At 40.5% G+C, this 19,985-nt stretch overlaps 1 protein-coding gene across 1 annotated transcript; it reads right to left on the bottom strand.

Moving 5' to 3' along the window:
• Positions 1-3,870: 3,870 nt before the first annotated feature.
• On the bottom strand, positions 3,871-10,027 carry CLEC3A (C-type lectin domain family 3 member A). Its single transcript, XM_010162982.1, has 3 exons — positions 9,852-10,027; positions 7,632-7,712; positions 3,871-4,572 (listed from the first exon to the last, which is right to left on the bottom strand). The coding sequence occupies exons 1-3, from the start codon at positions 9,964-9,966 to the stop codon at positions 4,181-4,183; spliced, it is 588 nt and encodes a 195-aa protein (XP_010161284.1). The 5' UTR covers positions 9,967-10,027; the 3' UTR covers positions 3,871-4,180.
• Positions 10,028-19,985: the final 9,958 nt, after the last annotated feature.

Genomic DNA, 19,985 nt, shown 5'->3' with positions numbered 1-19,985 from the left:
AAATAAATAGAAGAAATAAAAGTCAAGAGAGAAAGGCGGAAAGGGTGAAAATAAAAGTAAAATTACTGTGTTTGCATTCCTGTGTGTAAGGTCAGCTCTGGCCTTGGCTTTGAATTGTAACTTCCTTCCACTCCAAATTGCTCTACTTTGAGCTTTATACTCCCCACTAAGTTCTCTAAAGGAAGGTCAGCGGCAAATCAGCAAGCCTTGAGCCCTGCTGTGCAGTTTGAAAAGCTTGGGAGATGCTTCTGAGCACCTCTCAGCTAATATCAGAACTTTCTCTTCAGGAGCAGACTAAGGAGGGTTACTCTAGCAGAGCTAAGTTCCTAGCTGGGTGTTGGTGCTGGCAGCCTTTCTTCTGCCTCAGACTCTCCCCGTGCTGGCAGGCAGTGTCAGCAGGTTCACCAGGCTGAAGATCAGCTTGGTTTAATAGACACAGGCAGGGCTGAGGGGGTCAAAAAGTGAGAGGAAGGAATGAAGCTGAATTGTTGATAATGCTGTGAGATGTAGCACAGCTGAATCCAGAGCAAACAATACTGGGCATATGTCATGTGTAATGAACAGGAGGAAAGAGTTTCTCTTTCTGATAACCTCGTGTAACTACCAGCTCTTATGCTAGAAACAAATTACTGCTAAAACACATAGCAAGGCAATAACAGAGATGTGAATGCTGCAGGGAACAACCTCTTGCTCTAATAAGAGATGAGTTGCCTAGGGACAGAGTGGAGAATGGTGACCTAATCCTGTGCCACCCTAGATGGTAACTTCACTGTGAATATCTTCTGTGATTGAGCCATAAAGGCTGGGGAGGGAGCTCATTCACCACAGCCAGCTTTGTGTTCCTTTAGGGCAGGAAGGTGGAAGAATGAGACCTCTCTCAGGGTGAGACAAAGGAGGAGGGAAGTCTGTGGACACATCAAATGCAAGGTAGGATGAAAAATATAAGTATGAAATAAGTTGGGAGAAAAATAATGTATTATTTAAACTGTTGTGATGCTGCAATGCAAGGAGTGGGTTTAGGGTTTTTTAACTTGTCATGCCATATATTCAGGGCACCATTCCTGAGGTTTTTATCACAATGACTGCTTGGTCTGTCAAGATAGAGCCAATAAAAAAGTTTGAGTTAAAAAAAAGGAAAAAAAAGTTTTATTCTGCCTAAAAATGAAAAATTGCTAATATTTGTCTTAAAAGATAAAAAGAATGTAGGTTTAGCAGCTGAGTGTTAAGCACTTTTAAAAATTAGTATGAAGTCTTAAATTTTATTTTCTGTTTTCTTGCAAAGATGCTAGTAGATGTTTGGACATGTGACATTGGACCTTTTTCCTTTAGCAAGCAAGTATTTGTTACAGTGATGACATTTGAGTGGCTCTTCAATCTTTGTAACCTCTGCATTCGCCTGTTACACCACTAGGTGTGAGTGTTGGAGCTTTTTCTGTTGTTGGTTTTGCAGTAACGTGTATAAAAGTTGCTATTGTGTGTCCTCTTGAATTCTCAGTCAGCCAAGCAATTCCCAGCTGAACCGTGATGACTATCCAGTGTGCAAATGGGAAATCACTAAGTGACTGCCCACTCCATCATACAGCACCCATCTGCAGAGCAGAGTACCCCAGCTGCACATGAAACTCCAGCTCTTACAGCCCTTTTGCCAGCTGTACATGCATGTACTGGGGAGCAGAGGTCCCTGGTGTGGTTTTGTGTGACTTTTGCAGATATGAGGAACACAAAGTTGGAATTTGAAGGGAAAATGTCGCTGGGAGACCTCAAAAGATTTCAAAAATTAATTGAGGGACACTGGCATAGAGAAGAGAGCCTAATCTGCTTGAATGGCAAAGATGGACCGTACCACATGTTTGACAGGAGAGAGGAAAGGTAGGGAGTGGAGGTCTGGGGACAAGAACTGGTGCAGCAGTGAGTCAGAGCAGGCCCACCAAGCAGCAAACACTCACCCCCACTCTCAGCTCACTTTGCACAGACACGTTTGCTCACTGAAAGGAAACAGTGACAGTTAATTTGACAGGACAAAGTTTGTCTCCCGGCTGTGTTTCCACTTTGTTTTCTGTCTGTCTTGCTCCCATTGCAGGCACTTCTGCAGGAGTTTTTTATCCTCCTACCATCTCCTCTCCAACTCTCTCCATCTGAGTTTTTCCTCCATCCTTTTTTCTGTTTACTTTATGTCCCTTTGTTATTTCTTAACTAAGCATTCTGTCGGTACATCTTCAAACTGATTACTGATTTCCGTATGGCGAGTTTGGTCTTTGTGCAGTAAAGCACTACTGGACAAATAGTTACTTCTGTCTCTAGTATCTTTAATCACCAGTTGATAAACATCCATCAATAATATCTATAAATGTTTTCAATTACTGTGTACAACTTTAGAAGCTTGGCTGATATAGATTAAATAGGATATCAATTTATAAACTCCTCAAAGGTAAACAAGTTCTGGGATTTGTGGTGAATTTTCAGTGTGACTGTAGCTGTAGGGATATGCTGGGATACTGACCTACTTCACACAAGCTGGAGGTAAAGAAGCCATACAAAATTCCTGCAGACTTCTAATGAGGTTAAAATGTAGGTAAAAGGACTATTGATCCCAACCTCAGCAAGGTTTGGTAGATTTTGAGGGAAAATTGGAGATAGCTGGGGACTTTTAGCTCCTTTATTTTAACTCGGGAGCTAAGTGAGAGAATTTGGAATCAGGTCTATTTTACAAATACATTAGTTGTTGGAAAATGAAATTAATTACAATGCATTATGGTGGAGCCCTGAACAGTTGCATCTTATACAGCACTTAGGCAAGTGGTGATCCACATTTTGTCCTGTGGCATGTAGGTACACTATTAAAAAAAAAGTGTATATATATAGTATAATATGCCTAAAGACAGTACCCCTTTGGAATCCTCAAGAAAAGTGCTAGGAAAGAATGGGCTTCACACAGATGCATAAGCTGTCAAAAATACTGCTACAATTAAATATTAGTAATCACAAATTTATTGCATAATTTAAGAAAATCTTGCACAACTAAAAGATAAAAAGTAGAAACTAGCCTCCAAGCAGCAATATATTTAAATATTTAAAAGAAATTTGTTTACACAAGAGAGAAACTGCTATTTATAACATGAAGGCAAACCTCAATTGTGAGATTAAGAACAGCAAGAAATAACCAGCACATCTTAATTCATTTTCAAATATTAAATGTTAAATTGGGAAAATTTACATGCAGCCAAACGAGCCATGGTTTGGCCCCACTCTTTTGTGCCAATTAGGTGTGCTGCCTGCCATGTGGAGGGAGGTGAATGAGCCCAGAAAGGAGATCCTTCCTCTCTGCCTGTGCTTTCAGGCAGTGTTACTGTCTGAATTCTAAAGCCTCTTCCTGATCCTGCAGGAGAGAAGGCTTTTGCACATCTTATGAAGGCATTACATAGTAGAGGTATGATCTACTCCCAGGTCAGTTTCTTCTATGGGAATGTTCCAAATGACATCTAATATTTAACCATAATTGAGACATTTAGAAGCAAATATGTTTTGACTGCCGGACCTTTTTCCTTTAGCAAGCGCCCTGTTTGAGAACAGCTACTTGCCCTGTTTTCTAGTAGTGTATCACTTTTAACTCCATGTAGTTTAAAAATTAACATCAGATTTTTCTGTTTCATTTGGCTTTCTTAACCCATAGCTAAAGCTCTTGGTCACAGATCCATCCTGTCAGTAAGGATGATGGTCACTTCTCACATAATCCCAAAGTCCCTGGAACTGAAAGGATCCTTACACCTTATTTTGGCACATGTCACCATAGAGCAATCTTCTGTAAAAACTTTCAATAAATTCACTTGTGTTCTGAGTTCAAGTAAATGCTGTCCTACCATGGAGACATAAAGTAGAGAAATAGAAGCTGAATTCCAGCAACCTGAACATCAGGCTGAAATAATATTCCAAAACATGATACAGTGTAGGTCCAAGTATAATATATATTCCTGCACATAATGAGAGCACTCACTAAACATAACATTTTTAGCATCTGAATAGCAAATAAATTAATAGATAAAACTTCTCTTTCAGGAAAGACTGAATACAATGCAGGAGATGGATATTTTTAACTCACCACTGCCTAAGTGGGAGGGGTTACTAACAAGCAAAACTGCATGTTAATAACCCAAAACATAGTCATGGTCATTTGCATACTTATTTATGGGATCAGGAATTCACAAATATATCTTTTGGCAGTACGGCAAACTTCATCCACCCACTTGCCTTGTGATGACTGAGAAAAAAAGACACAGTTTTCACGCTTCCCCCCATTTGGTTGGGCACGATCCCAATTGAAGTACTGTAGAACCATGCCATTGACATCAACAAATTTCCCTTCATTTATCATGTCATTGACACCCAACCAGAAGTCAGACACCCTAGGCATACTTTTCTTGCTGTAATCTCGAAGAATGTTTGTTTCATCGTTATTCCTTGGGATAGCCAGCGTCCCTCCCTTGGCGATGCAGTCTTCATTAGCTTCATGAAAATGTTTGGTGCCTTCTGATATGAGGTAGCACTTCTTATGGACCTTTGTCCCACGAAGACAGACTGTGAATAGATATTGGTTTGCATGTTCAGTAACAGTTTGGGCTATAGTTTTGAATTAGTTTCTTAAAGGTAGGTTGGGAATTAAGCAGACAAACCCCTCAGCAAGTGAAAGGTTCTTGCTTCCACAGAGTGGGCCTGAAAGTAGCAGTAAGATCAGGTTTTCCTGCTATTCTTCCTGTTCATGTAAGACCTTGTGTGCAGCCAGCATGGTAGTGTGCCTTTGGGAAATCTGCACTCTGCAAAGCAACTTGGGATGGATACTCTGCAAAGCACAAGGGATGGCCAAAAGCAGAGCATGCTCTTATAGCTGCTCCAGAGAAGAGGCACTTAAAAAGGACAGACACAGCTGTGAACTTAACACCATAAAGTGCTTTGGAGAATCTTTCTTGTGTTTATGTTGATAAACTCCAGGCATGATCTTGAGCCGCAGGTTCCCTCCAGTAATATAATTTTCTCAAATTTTTTTTTGCTGTTTTAGAATGCTAAAATATAACCCAGGCCTGTTGTCAGTGTATCTTATGTCTTCTTTTAGCAAACAGTTCTGCTTTCACACATTTTCACCTTATTTCATCAGTCTTAAAACTGATGGAATGGATGAGGTGTGGATGTTTATATTGTTGGCAGTTTTGACTTAGTCATCAGGTAATCTATACTTAGCATTATAGTAAAGAGACAGATCTAAAGGTCTTTTCATATTCATGGCACTTAAGTGCCAAAGAAAAGCAAAGTTTTATTCATTAACTAAGCCTAGTTCCTAGCAAACAAAGTCAGGACAGAAAAGTGCTATTTAAATGTGTCCTGCTCACCAGAAAAATACCAATATATTTCCACCTGCAGAAGAGAGTACACATTTACCTCTTTAGTTCTTAATTCTTGGTCTTCCCAGCAAAGTCTGTCCCTTCAAGCTCTAAATTCAAATGAGGTGAAGTGACTTAAACCTATAAACACTTTTTTAAAAAGTGTATACTTATTACTGAGCTTGCATGACAACCTGAACCAAATAATCTAAACATTTGCATTTATAAATCTGTTTGCTTTTAGTTCTATTGGAACATATCAGGGAAGTCTTGATGTAAGGTCCAAGAACATTAATTTGGCACATGCTCTGTAACTGGAATTGCCTTGCAGAACCGCTGTCACAGTTCTTCCAGCCCAAGGTCTCTGTGGGCAGGCTTGCAGGACTGAATCATTAAACTTTGCTTTCCAGCTCTCCTAATGCAGGTATGTGAAAAACTGACTCTTTCAAGAAAAATACTTACAAGAAAAGAACCCTCCTTGAAGGAGTGTTCCTTCTGAGCTAAGGAAGGCAGCAAAGGCCTTGAATAAACTCCTGTAACATTTATTGTGAGAATTCTGCATGTGACTACTTCCAGATTATTTCATTTACTGCTTAAACTCGTACTGATATTAGAAATATGTCATGAAACAATATGAACATCTTCTCTCCTGATGTTTTCCATAATCTGTTTCTAATTCCTGTCATCTGTTCTTGTAAAAAAGTCATTATGCATCTGATCAACAGGATATGGAAATCCACTTTGGACCATATCCTGTGTGTCTCAGTTTTTTAGTATTTCCAGTTGTAGTATTCATTGCATTCCTTTGCTGCATTTTCAGGGTCATAATTTTATATTAGGGCTTATCCTTCAAATTTTATCCTTTCCAACTGTTAATAGCCAAAGAAAAATAATTAACTTATTTGCTAAATGCTGAATTCTTTAACAAATTTATATTCATGGGAAAGATCAGAGAGACCTTATCTACTTCAACAATGCTGCAGTAATAATGGAGACTGGCCCTCTTTATGGAGAAACTATGTGCTGCTAAATGGTGTGTGGCAACATTTCATGGTCTGTAGAAAGGAGACCTAGGAAATTCAAGCAAAAGAAGAAATCAGATTGTAATGTGTGTCTTGGAAATGTCCATAAGCTAAAAAAGCAGCTGCTTTTTCAAGTATCATAAGGCCATTAATAAACACAGTCAGAGCTAGAGAGGCCATAGATCTCTTTTTGCCAAATTTGGAATCCACTTGAACAGTGTGGGTTCTGAATTTAGAATATAGCTCAAAATAAGTTTTGAGGATAGAAAATCTCCTGGCTTTGGTTTCATTTCTAAGCCACTGCATGCTTACTCTCAAGCTCCTTCTGGAAGCAATACAAGAATTACTTTTAAACAAGAGTTACTTGTCTAGCACAGGCTCCCTCTTTTAAGAAACTTCTAAAGTCTTTTTATAAGAAAATTAAAATAAAAATATTTTTTAAAGCTCAAAAAGCTCTATGTAACCCAAGATGTAAAACAGGACAACTGAGATATTGCCATCCCTAAGGAAAATATGTTCTGTTTCATGTGAATGATGTAATTTCCTCTGTAGTGTCCTCTTGTACATGTTTAAATGCCAAGTTTTGTGTCAACAGCTGTGAAAAAGCACAACTGTCTAGTAGATGCATGTGTATTTACCCTTCTTACTTTATTTGGAAATTTCCATCTGGCTATTTAAATACTTAAAGGACTCTGCCCATTGATATGGGATACTTCTGAACTCACAGTGGTTATTACTTTGAAGTCTTATGGCAACATTCACCTTTGAATGCCACAAGCTGCACACTTTATAAAGGCTCAATCCTTTTAGATTCCTCTTAGGGGTATTCTCAGCCTTTTCCATGAATATTTTTGCCTTGAATGTTAGCCCATGTTCATATCAAAGCTGGGGACCTAATTTGTTGACCACTTACACTCTCAAACCCAGCAACTCTCACTGTGTTGTTTTTGTTAATGCCTAAAATCACAGGCTGGGATTGTACACAGTAAAGACAAAAGTAGTTCTTTTAGTGATTTCACTTAGTGAAGAATCATCACTTGTGTGCCATTAGTTCAAACTTGATTTTACCAGAATGTTTCCTTCAATATTTGTCTTACCATTACAGTTATGGCTTACCATGCTCTTAAGGAGTTGTATTTCTCAGTCACAAATCCCCATTAAAGAGAAGGATGGAAGTGAAGGAGAGAAGAAAAGCAGTTGATAACAATTGGAAGCCATTCACCGGTGTAAGCTGCTTTACCTGTCTGAAGTGCTTGCATTTCTTTCAGAGCATTTACTTCTCGCCACAATTTGTCAATCTGGGTCTTTAGGTCATCTTTTTCTTAAATTAAAAAAAAGAAATGAACAGATACATATGCAAAAAAAAAAATTTAAAAAATTATATGTTAAAAGCTGTTTTAAAATATCACGGGTTTCTACATTGCTGGGATGTTTTGATTTCTTTTAAGGATTTTGCCTTACTGAAAGAATTCCTGTAGGGTTCCTATAAAAAACAGGAGGAACTCACCTTTGCCTTTCACTCTCATATTTAAATCTCATTTTCAGTTGAGCTGTATCCTAGTAACTGTTTAAAAACCACAGACTGTTGCAGCTAATAGTTATTTAGTGTGCCAGTATCTAATTTACAGTAAAATTTGCCTATTTACTGAAGCTGTACATCATGGTGTATATATATGATATACAAATAATAGCAAGACACAAGTTGAGCTTATTAAAATAAATGTTATTTCTGTGAGCATGAAAGTTTCACGCAATTCTTGTTTTAATGCAGTGAGGAACAACTAATATAATCCAACTTCACAGTCTGAATACACGCAGACAAGCTTGCTGAGCTGCAATTTCCCTTCCCCAGGAAGAGTGTTCCACTCTCTCCATCAGTACAGAGAGGATCTGGTGACTGAGTCACACAAATTCAGTCTGAATCACCATTCTGTAGCACTTTCAAAAGCACCAAGAAGACGGTAGGACAAGAAAAGAAGCTAATTTGCTCATAACTCCATTTTCATGTCTTCTCTTCCATTCTTTTTCTTAACCATTATAATATTCCACCACCATCAAACAACTAACAGGCATGCTTCTGCTGCCCAAGATGACAATTTTATTGTCACTGTAACCAGACCTTCCAGAAGCCACAGTAATGAACATGAGGAATAAATAAGCTCTTTCACACACAGCAGAACTAACAAAACCACAGTTCCTACAGATCTGTTAATCACCTAATCCTCCAGCTGCACCCCAGAAAGCTCATCTCTTCTCCATATTCCCTTCTGTCTGTGGGAATAACCCCACCTGTCCTTCATGACTCCCTGGTTCCCCAAGACAGGACTCCCAGTTCTTCAATCCATGCTCCTCCTGGAAATTCACAGTTCATAGTAGCCTCTCCATTTCTCCTGTCTGCTCCAAAAGAGGCAAAAAGCAGAACAAGTTGAGCTCCTGGTGCAACCTTTTCATAGTGGGACACTACACTAACACATATCTCTCTTTTTTGTTTATTTGTTTTGTTTTCACCCTCATTCTGAATTTCATAAAATATTTGAAAATTTCTCCTCAGGAGCTCTGTTCTTCTGCTAAATTTTTTCCAGTTCAAAACTAGTGGAAGGTTGACAGACAAATGTGCTGGTAAAACAAATGGATAAGCAGCCTGTCCTTAAGGACACCAAGCTAAAAACTAGAGAGATTCAAAATATATATAACTGTATAGCTCCAGAGCAGAGCAATCATGGTGTACAATGGCTTTATCAAAGCTGTGGTATTTTCATTGACTAGGAGTTTAAATATTTGCCATTAGTGTAACTCCATCATACCCCCTTTTTATTAGAAATAAGTCTTTAAATTAAATACACATTTCCAAACAACATTCAGCGGGTTTTTTATTTGCTCTATAAGCTTTGCTCTGGGAATTTATGCTCTATCTTTCTCTGCTAATTCTTTTTCATTAGTTTGACTTGCTATTTCACAGTACTTGTCACACAGGTAAAATAATATTCCACAAATATTAGACAGACATTCTGTTAAAATTAGGAAATGGTCTGAAAATCTGAACAAAAACCCTTGGAGACTGAATATTTTATTCTGCTCTTTTCCACCATATGTACATGATTTTCCATTCCTCTGATCTTAGTCAATATAACTACATAATTAAGAATGATCTGCCAGAGTCCTCTCTCAGCTGTACCTCCGAGTCCTAAATAATATCAACAGAGATGAATAGGAATAACAGAGCAATATATTTGCAACTCTTGTACAGCTCTATTTCCATAAATCATCCTGCCACCTTATTTTTAGCTTTGCTAACTCCCATAAAAATAGTTTAAAGACAGATATAATATAGACTCAACTGTCCTTTCTTAATAAGCATTTGTATAATGTTAGTTTCTGGTTCATGCAATGTTATTTAAGTACACCGTAAACTTGCATAGACTATAAGCTTCTGTCCCTCCTCCCAGTTAAAACCCAGTACCTTTCACTCTACGTTTGCTGTGCTTCCTGGCTTTGAGTTTGGAAGCCTGGCTGATGGTCAGATCCAGCAGTAGTATGCTTATGAGTAGAAAAATCCTAAGTCCAGTTTGTGCCATGTCTCTTCTAAAGAACTTAACAAGAAGCTTCCAAAGATCCTCTTTAGCAGCTTTGAGAGCAAGTCACATAGACACATCTCAGTAGGGACTGACGGAGGTCACTTTTATAAAAGTGTAGTGATAGGGTTGGCTGAACTCCTTGCTTACGAAATGTGTTTAATACTTAAGCTGGCTGTAGCATAAGGCACCCCCTTGTTCTCACATTTCGTCTGAAACTCCTGTTTCCATTTGGAGTTCAGCTGGGACAGGTTCCTTTTACAGAGGCCCTACTAGCACTGAGCAGCACACTGATTTCCACTAATGAGCACTCTATCTCTTGTCTTAACTTTGAAGCCAAAATGTATGGAAAAGCAGATGGATGCTTAAAAACACCTTGTGTGATGCCAGCCTCAAGGAGGAGTAGCCAAAAGATTTTTACAAATACAACAGACTCGCCCAGCATGGCTCTGACCCAAGCTGGCTAAGTGATGCCAATGGTCATGATCTTATTTACACTGAAACAAAACCGGAATTCACTCACTTCTGAGTAAGTGAAAACATTGTAACTGCATGTGCACACACACGTGTGTGTGTGTGTGTGTGTATATATATATATACACACTAACATGACATCATGTGAGGAGTGCATTTCTTAATTTATCAAGAGTTAATAAATGCCTAAGAGATATGACCACCTTTCTGATTAAGAACAGTGTGTGCTATCAGCAGGGTTTAGTCAGGGGAACAAAAGATAGCGATGCTCTTCCAAAGGTTCCCAAGTCCTGACTATATGGTCAGAGGAAGGGATGCTGCTCCCAGTAAACCACAAGATGCTCAAAGCAAGACAGTGTCTTTCTGGACTCCAGAGATCTTTTTGCATTTGTATCTCTTTCATTTACCCTTGGGCTCTGGGTTTTGTTGGGGCTGCCTTTTAATTAGGATTACTATAAGTAGTAGAACCTCTCACTAATTTTGGTGGACAAATGCAATTGTGACAATAATGTGTCCATCCATCACACTTTTTTCTTTCCCCCCCCCCCCCCCACCAGTGAGACAGGATTTGTTTAAAATGTTGACACTGAAGCCATCATTGGGTGATGGGGTGCTGGCAGGCACAATTCATGCCCTTCAGAGCTGTTGTTCCAGGTACCTCTTTGCCACCTCTGCCTTGGTTACATTCCACTCATGTTGCCAGATTTTTTTCAGAATTGTAACAGCAAGAGACTTATTACTTTATTAAATGAAAGCTGAGATGTAGGGATGTGCTGTTATACTAAGTGAATGCATACTGGCTTTTTCCAAACCCCATGTACGATCTAAAAGCACTTCAGTACTTAAAATGCAAAATACACCTACACCATCTGTTTTGGATACCTTTAAACAACTAGTTGTAGTCTAATAATCTGTAACTATTAATCATTAGTTAATAAACTTTTCATAAATGCATCCTGATATGAAAAACTTGGTTTCAGTGGTCCTGCTTCAAATTATTGAAGTATGTTACATTGTGTAGGGTCAACAATGCTAAGTCCTCAGTGCTATGATGGAGCACAGCACAGCAGGGATGGTGATTACAGGGTCCCACCCACCCAGGGCTGCCTAACAAATCACTCACACAGCTGCACATTTCAGTGCACAGTTAAATGTGGAAAAGGCTGTCATTCCAACCAGCACACCAGAAACTGAAATGTGAGCTGTCAGAGGAAAACAAGGAGCTTTGCAAGGGTCTAGTTCAGGATTTAATCTGTCACTTAGAACTTACCCTAAGTTCAGGGTTGATCCATATTTTATCCCAGTAATATTGGGGCATCAATATAAGTTAATTAAGGGCAGACAGCTGAATCAATAACTGCCTCCAGTTAGTTTTTCACTTGGTCCCTTCTTAGAGGTTGTGGAATTGCACATGAAGCTGATCCTGAACCACTGCAGCTTGTAGCCTGACATACTAAACTCATGCTAATTCGGGGTTACCTCAGTAAAGGAGCTGTAAACCCCTGGAGCTGTTTCATGTGGAGCTTAGCTGTCTCACAGGCTCTGAGAGAGGTAGGACCAGCAGCTGGGGTCAGCAGGCATTTTAGTGTGCACACTGAAGGACTCAGTACCAGAATGTATCTGTTCCTGCTCCTAGGAACTTGGGTTTTCTAACACAGGCTTTCTTTTCTTTCTGTGAAATGAGTCTGACAGAAACAGATTTGTACTCTACTGAGGCAAGCACACAACTCACTAGATATGGACGTATAAAGAAAACACAGATTTGGTATTCTGAGAGGTCTTGGCCAGGAGCCTGAATAAAAACCTGTGCTTTTTGGAGTAAGCCATGTTATGTCCTTTTAAGAACAAACTGAAACTCTGTCTTGAGAGCTTCAGCCCCCGCATTCAGTAGTCTCTTTGAGCTTTTACCAGTCTGCAAGTAGCTTAGCTGGATTTCACTCCTGAATCACAAAGCTGTCCTTGAAGCTTCTGTGAGAGACCACAGGAGTATAGGGGCTTGTTTGTCTAGAATTTGTCTAGAGTACCCGAGAAATAGGTTTCACACTTATGACTAATCTATAGCAACTGAGAAAGCAAGTTAAACTTCTTGTATACAGTGTGTGGGCAGGAGAGTCAAAGAAAAGTCAAAGTATGTTGCTGAGGAGACACAAGCTCCCAGTGCTACTGTGAGGAAGCAGGAAATGGAACCACATAGAAGGTCTAGAACCTGCTGAAGTGAGTACCTGGTTTGTGTATGGTCCTGAAACCAGAATTACAACATCATTTAGAGTTGCAATTTTTCTCTTACTAGCATAGTTATAGTAATATAATACAGCCCAGAGAGTGATAATACAGCCTATGTAGAGGTGTGATTTTTCCTGAGACAAATTATTCCTCTTTCCATACCAGGATATGCTATACAAATATAAATAGCCTTAAATCTTTAGAGCTGCATCCAGGCTAGGATGGGATTGCACTTTTTTTACACCAGTGTAGCAGAACTTCTGCACACAGACAAAATGGTAGTTTTGAAGTGCTTAGTTCACTTCAAATCACTCTTGATGTGCTGTTTGATAAGAAACATCTTGCAAAAGCCATAGCTGCTGAACTGTGCAAGTACCTGGGTTTATGGCTCCTGTCTCCCCACCTAATTCCATTTGCTTTCAGACAACTGAGCCATTCAGAGCGTGAGCATCTTTTGGTTAAAGGTTTATTTCAGTTTCTCCACAGAGGCTCTTCAAGGTAAAAAGTCTGTTCCCCTCAGAGACAGTTCTACCTTTATATGCCTCTGTAAACTGGCTCAGAAAAACTCTTCATACAGTTGTTTTCCTCTCCATTCTCAGCCATAGCTGGGTTTGTGGAAAGAACATGCAATTGGGCACAGAGTATGAGAAGTCAGTGTGAGACGAGGACTGGATGCTGGGCTGAGATCCTGAAATAGGTCTGGCTGCAGAAGCCATTTCCTGTTGGGTGGTGTAAGATCCTATGTAGGGAGATCATGTCCTTTACATATCTCCTGAGGTAGTAGAGCTACAAATAAAACATTACTTGTAATAAATATCTTTAAAGAAAATTAATGCTTCAGTCTGTGGAAAAGCAAACTGCTCACATATTGCTTGTAGACTGGTTATGTTTTACTGAGATCTACAGTCCCCCCTGTGCTTCAGAGCTAACTGTGTTGGGGCATGTTTGACCAAAGGGGAAACTGATGGGCTGTATCTGCTGCTGAAATCATAGCAAACTTTTTTTAAAACATTTCAGTTGTGGAAAATTCAGCATAGCATAGGATTTGGGAAAAAAAAAAAGCTTGTATGTAGGTAACTATTTGCCCCTTCTACTCAAAGAATAAAGAGAAAATGAAAACTGATCAGAGCAGTTGCCAGGCTAAGGAATTCCAAGTGGGGTAATCGCAAGAGTCAGTATAGCCAACAAAAGTAGGTAACGCAAAAGTTAGTAAAAATCTATCACCTCCCATGCATCAGTTTTTGTGACTGACTTGGATGGTAAATGGGATCCACTAGTTGATTTTCATTTGTTTCAATTAAATGTAAAAAATTTTGTGAATTCTGCTAGTCACAGATTGTCATCCTTGGAAAATTACTGTATGCTTGATTTCTTTGGCCTTGAAAAGTCTTGCAAAGTCTTTCTTAAAGATTTGATCTCAGTCCAACCAGGTATGAGGCAGGATTATGGCAGACATCCCAACACCAAAGTTATTTTGGGGAAATTTGTACAAACAAACCGTGTGTTTAGAAAAGGGAAGGGCTAACCTTATGGTATGTGAGGTTCCGTGAAACTTATTAATGATATTTTGGGTTTTTGCAATCAGGTAAAATTTTTTCCTCTCATGCTAATTTGTTCTTTTGAAAGGAAATTTTCTGGTTACAAGTGATCTGCTCTGCCTTTTAGAATTCAATGAGATTCCAGGTTTATTGCAAAACCAGGCTGCCCACCAGTGACCCGCACTGGTGATCACTGAGTGTTGAAAAGAAGGCGTTCATGTCTGCTCTCACATGCATGCCTCACCTTGGTACTGTGGCAATGGGATTGATAATGGGATTGGTACTGATAATGGGATTGATCAATAAACAGGCTTCTGAAGGTGGAATTTTCAGTTCCAAACCTAGCTGTTATTACCTACAGGTCTAGTGCTTTTCAGTTCCCATGCTTGTCAACACAAGCTTCAAAAACTGAAGAAATTTGAGATATAAATAATGTATGTGTACTGAAAAGATTAATCAGGACAGTATTTTGAGCTTCTGTAATAAGTGCTTTTTGTATCTCCTATTTGTGTTTGTCACAACAGCATCTCACAGCTGGGTCTTAGCAAGCAGAAAGGAGGGTAAACAGTTTGCAAGACTTGTCTTGTATTTATCACACATATTTAAGGCAAATATCATTATCTTGTCCACGAGACCAAACTATCTCACCTGTACTCCTTTCATTCTCTCATAAGTAGCAGTAAATATAGATTCTAGGTTGTAAAGCTGAGAAAATACTACTCATCAAAGTCAGAAGAGATTCACCAGATCTACATGAAATAATGTTAGCGAAGCCATGGCACTCTTCTTTTGGTTACTTACCCAATGCTGTTCTGCACTGATTAGTATTGCCTTCTTGCAGGGTTCAGAGATCTCAAAGTAATGGCACAGTTGCCAAATCCTTTTTACTTCAGGCCTTTAGCTATAAAAATAAGTAGATGTTAAGCATTTTGCTGAGTGTTATTGCCTATTGCTTAAGGCAGGAAGGACCTCAAAGAAATAGCTGTTCATTTAGAGATAATTGTTTTGATGTCTATGTGAAATGTGCAAAGAGAGCAAACCATAATTCCCCCTCAGAACAGACTGACTCTGTCTCATCTCTAAAGATAAGGGACTTTAGGAGAAAATTTAAAAGAGTTTCTTTGCAATCCAGGTGCAAATAGAAGAGTTGAATGGGGTCTTTTAAAATGCTATCCTGTGGACTTGGCAAAGTTTCCACGTTGGGATTTACTGGCAGCAGCTCAGCTTGTTTAGCCCTCGGGATGTGTGTGAGAATGTGTCTCTTTCTCTTTTGTAAACACAAATTACCTGTTGTGCTAATTTTTCTCCTGTAATGTGTGCTGCCTTTTTTCCTTCCTGGAAATGATCTGAAAACATTCTGAGCATTTAATTTCTCCCTTTAAATATTTTATTTTTGATCATCACAATCTCCCTAATATGAGGTTTTCCAGCTTCACATTAACATGATCTTAATAGGCTCTGCTCATCCTTATGTGTGCTAGAGAGAACGATTTGGACAAAGCCTTGATTTAGGCTCTGTGAAGCTCTCCAGACAGTCTGAATTGCACATTCACAGGTTCATAGCAGGTTACCAACAGTGCAGCTTTGCGTACTGCCAGTAGGGCTGGCTAGAGTGAGGATTATGTTTTGGCTTGTGTAGATGTTTGTAGGATTTTCCTATACCAGATGGAAAATCAGACCTTCTCAGGAGTGTGATCATGTCTCCCTTTGATGGCTGTACTTCACTGAGGCCTCAGAGGTTCTGCTCAAGGGCTGAGGCCTTCTGCTTTGCCAATCCAGAAACTCAAATTCCCACCCCATGCATGGCCATATGACCTTTGAGGTCCCCAACTCTGTGCCATGGCCCTTCTACAGAGGTGCTCCCACCCAGCTGGTGTGGCTGCACACTGCCAAGGAGACGCTTCAGTTGGGGGCTGCCAGCCTGTCTTGAGGCAGGAAGCCAAACCATGGCTCTGCAGTTCAAGGCTGTCACAGGACCTGCAAGCAGCTGACCCTGCTTTAAAGTTCCTCAGATGCAGCACTACCCCCATGCACCGGCATAATCAGCTCATGCACCAGGCCCCAGGGTTGGAAAACATGTGGTGTGGTCCAAGTAAAATACCATTCTTTGAAGTTTAAAGGAAGTTTTTAGCTGCATGGTCAGGAAGGAAAAATAGCACCTACATATAAATGCTGGGGAGATGTCTGCTTGCCTCTGAAAGTGAACTCAAGCAGTGAGAGGTGAAAAGTGACCCTGCCTTGCTGGAGGCTGGGAAAGGGGCAGTTGGAGGGAATGGCTAGCTCCTGCCTGGCTAGCTCCTACCTGGCTAGCTCTGCCACCCCACATCATGCACACCCCTGACCCCATGATGGGATAAAAGTGCAAATCACACATCACCTCCCGGATGCTGAGGGTAGAAAAGAAAAAAATAACCTGTATTAGTGCAATTTTCTTTAACAGCCCAATAAGTCTATGGAGAAGTAACATTCATTTCTGGGAACGCTGCGCTCTTGTGAAAGGTCAGCAGTGTAACATTCCCTCCCACCTGCTCTCCTACCCTTACCGCTGTGTTTTGGTGGTACACAGGTGCCTTATGCTGTTACTGTATTAGATACCATTTCAAACACTCCCTAAAAACACAGAAATCTGAGGGCTTTTTTTGAAGCCTTGGTTACTTTTCCCTGCTGAATTCTAGTTTGGGTGGAAAGAACCATGATGAGGTAGCACAGCATCCACCTTTCCTGTTAGCTACTGTCTTTATGGATTTGAAATCGTAGTACATGTCTTGTAGCCAGGCTAGCATGGCTTCCACTGCAAACCAGCACAACACATATTTACCTGTCTTTTCTGGTGTGTTCTGTAGCTTGTTTGCTGATAGCATTCAAGCTGTCTAGTATAAAGCCAGCTTGCTAATGTCTATAGAAAACACACTCACTGCACTGTCTACACTGTCTCCGTAGCTAGACCCTGGCTGAGATACTGGCAATATTTAATGAGGAGAATTAGTCTGTTTCAGAAACTGTGGGATGTTCCAGCTCCTGCACTACATGTCTGGGAGAACCCCAGAGTTTTTAATGAAAATCTGAAGGGATCAGCAAGAAGACAGCTGCAGTTATAGCTGAGAGGGTGCACTCATCTGCAGATTGGGGGGATTTCAGAAGCAGGGGTTATGGGTTTGGACATGGCATACTTTGGGATTCAGAACTGAAGGAATTAACATTATAACTCGCTAAAAGTGGCTGTTGCTCATGAAAAGGGGGATACAATTCCATACTTCTCTTCTTCCTAAAAAATGAGATTCCTCTGGTAGAGTTGGGGGATGCTGTAAGACTTCTTTGTGCACTGCTTGGGTTGTGTGCGACCCTCATGTCATGCTCCTGGATCATTGTCCATCTCCCATGTATTTCTAGCCTGGTGCTGCAGCCTCTCCTTGTGCCATGACCCCACAAATCAGATGCTGCCATCTGACCCTGAGCTGTGGGTTTATAATGTGGGATTAAGCAGCAGAGGACATGCAAGTGGCAGGGCCACACAACTTTACAAAATATACAATGTTCTGGGAAGCTCTTTAAAGAGGACTTGGAGTCACATTATGATTTGCAAGCAAGATGTTTGCAAGCAAGATTTATAAGTAAAGGGGGAAAGAGGTATTTGTGTGATCCTCTGTACCCAAATACAATGGCAGCCAATGCTCACGTCCACCCAAAGCCTGAAACTTGGCCTGTACTTTAGTGTCAGAGCTTCTTCCTAGCACATGATGTTACATATTGTGCATGTGTGTTTGTTGCGTGACCTTACACACTGGGGAAGAAGGGAGTTCAAAGACTCTGTTCAGACTTTAAGTTTTTTAAGACTGAAATGTGATTCCTCAGTGGCAACTAGAACAGCGGGAATAAACAGGCTATTCATTCAAGTATTTTCAAATAGTACTTTCAAATGGAAAATATTCTGGCATTTGCCAAGTAATTTAGACACTGTAAATGTAAACTTCACAGAATTTCTCATTATTTCGTTATTCATTTTGTCATGTACATTCTTACTGCAGTTTATTCTCGTTTCCAGCAGATGTCTTAAGTGCCCTAGGAATGATTAGGAGAGTGCTGATTTTTTATATTGCTTATACATCAAAGTTAAAAGAGAAAAGGCCAGGCTCTCCTCTGTCTGCTTAATACTCAGACTAAACCCATTTTGTTGTATGGCCTTACACCAGTGTTACCCAGTCAAGGATGAGGCTCAGTCTGTTCCTACAGTTTCTAGATGCTTCATTACTGTAGGAAAAGCAGTTGCAGACAGACACTCATCAGGTCAAACATGTTTGTATAGCTGGGATTTCAGAAGGAATGGGAGATCATTTGTACTGGCTTTGTTAATATTGTTTCCTAAAATAATGCTATGGGCTCTGCCCAGATTAAATCAGCTTCATATAAAAAAGTGACATGATTTCACAAGTTACATGGACATCTGACTGATTAAATCAGCTGATTAATCTTCTAAAGATGTTTGAATCTCAGGATCATACGTGTTTGACACCACTTCATTGCAGCGGGAGAATGAACAGGTTAGGTTTGCCTGGATTTGACATTCACTGCCCAGGTTTATTCTTGGTGCCCCTCCAGCCACAGGACAGATCTTTGCAATTCTCATACCCCTACCTAGGGCCAGGTTCCCCTCTGACATGGAGGCCTGCAGCTGACATGGACCTGGACCTGCCAGCTCTTATGGTTTACTTGCCCTGTGCTTGTCCTCTTGCAGTGCGAGCAAGCGCAGGTCCAGGTTGCAACCATGTGCCATGGTTCCTCCCCTCTCACATCAAATCAAATGGGCAATCCAACAGCGGAGAGCGCTGCTAGTTCATGGCTTTATCGAGCCCTGTGCTCTCCCTTGCTCAATAGACTTGCACATCACTGGAAGGCTGTCAGCCCTCAGAAATGAGGAAGGGGAAGCTCTTGTGACGTAAATTCTCACTAAAGGCAACAGAGTTCTGCCTGTGTAAGGCAAACGGCCTTTGCTCCTTCTCTGATAATTAATGGAAAACGGGGACCATCTCCCATGCACATGAAAAGTGGTGCCAGGTCACCAAAGCTGGACATGTACAAGCAAACCAGTAATATTCGTGCAGCACGAGATCTGAGCTAGTCCAGCCTGCTGAGCTGACAAGACTGCTTCCAGATAGGAGGTGGCAGGTTTGCACAGAGGTGCATGCTGCTACGTAGACTTAACAGTTTGAGTCTCCATTAGTCTGAGGAACTTGGCACTCCTCACTGCTGCTTGATGTGGATGCTCCCCAGGTTGCAAGCAATGAATGATCTTTATCCAGGCAGTCCCTTTACAAGTGATCTAATGGGACTAGGAAACAAAACAGCTGTTCTAAAGAAAGGCTAGCAAATTCATCTCTTGGTGCAAGACCCGTCAGACAAGCGCTTGCTTTACACAGCCAAGCTTCTTATACAACCTGGCACTTGATGCAGGAGGTTGGCCGGCCTGTGGCAGAGGGGAGGACCACGAGTCCCCTGGGGCATCAGATGCAGCACACCTGCAAATGCAGAGGAGCAGCTGTATGCTCTGTGCAAGGATTTTCCATTTTGTACTTCACTTACTTGCTCCAGTGGCTCCATAAAACAAATACAAACCAATACTGCACCCTCAAGAAAGATCAGTGGGTTTGGCAATGCATATGTGTATTTTAATATGGAGAATTGAGTAAGGATGAAAAAAAAGAATCCTGTTGTATTTTTCCCCCCACCAAAAAAGTTATGACATGGAAATAAATATTACTCCCTGAATTTTTAATACTGCAGCTATGACTA

Source organism: Antrostomus carolinensis, unplaced genomic scaffold (genome assembly GCF_000700745.2).
Source record: "Antrostomus carolinensis isolate BGI_N321 unplaced genomic scaffold, ASM70074v2 scaffold5202, whole genome shotgun sequence".
Lineage (NCBI taxonomy): Eukaryota > Metazoa > Chordata > Aves > Caprimulgiformes > Caprimulgidae > Antrostomus > Antrostomus carolinensis.
This window is presented reverse-complemented; position numbering and strand designations above follow the sequence as displayed.

Bases quoted from the DNA above. Each gene is read 5' to 3' on its own strand.
- CLEC3A (XM_010162982.1), bottom strand. From the start codon at position 9,966: ATGGCACAAACTGGACTTAGGATTTTTCTACTCATAAGCATACTACTG. The intron at 7,713-9,851 runs GTACTGGGTTTT...TTTTAATTTAAG, and splicing joins CAGCAAACGTAGAGTGAAAG to AAAAAGATGACCTAAAGACC. The intron at 4,573-7,631 runs GTAAAGCAGCTT...ATCTATTCACAG, and splicing joins AATGCAAGCACTTCAGACAG to TCTGTCTTCGTGGGACAAAG.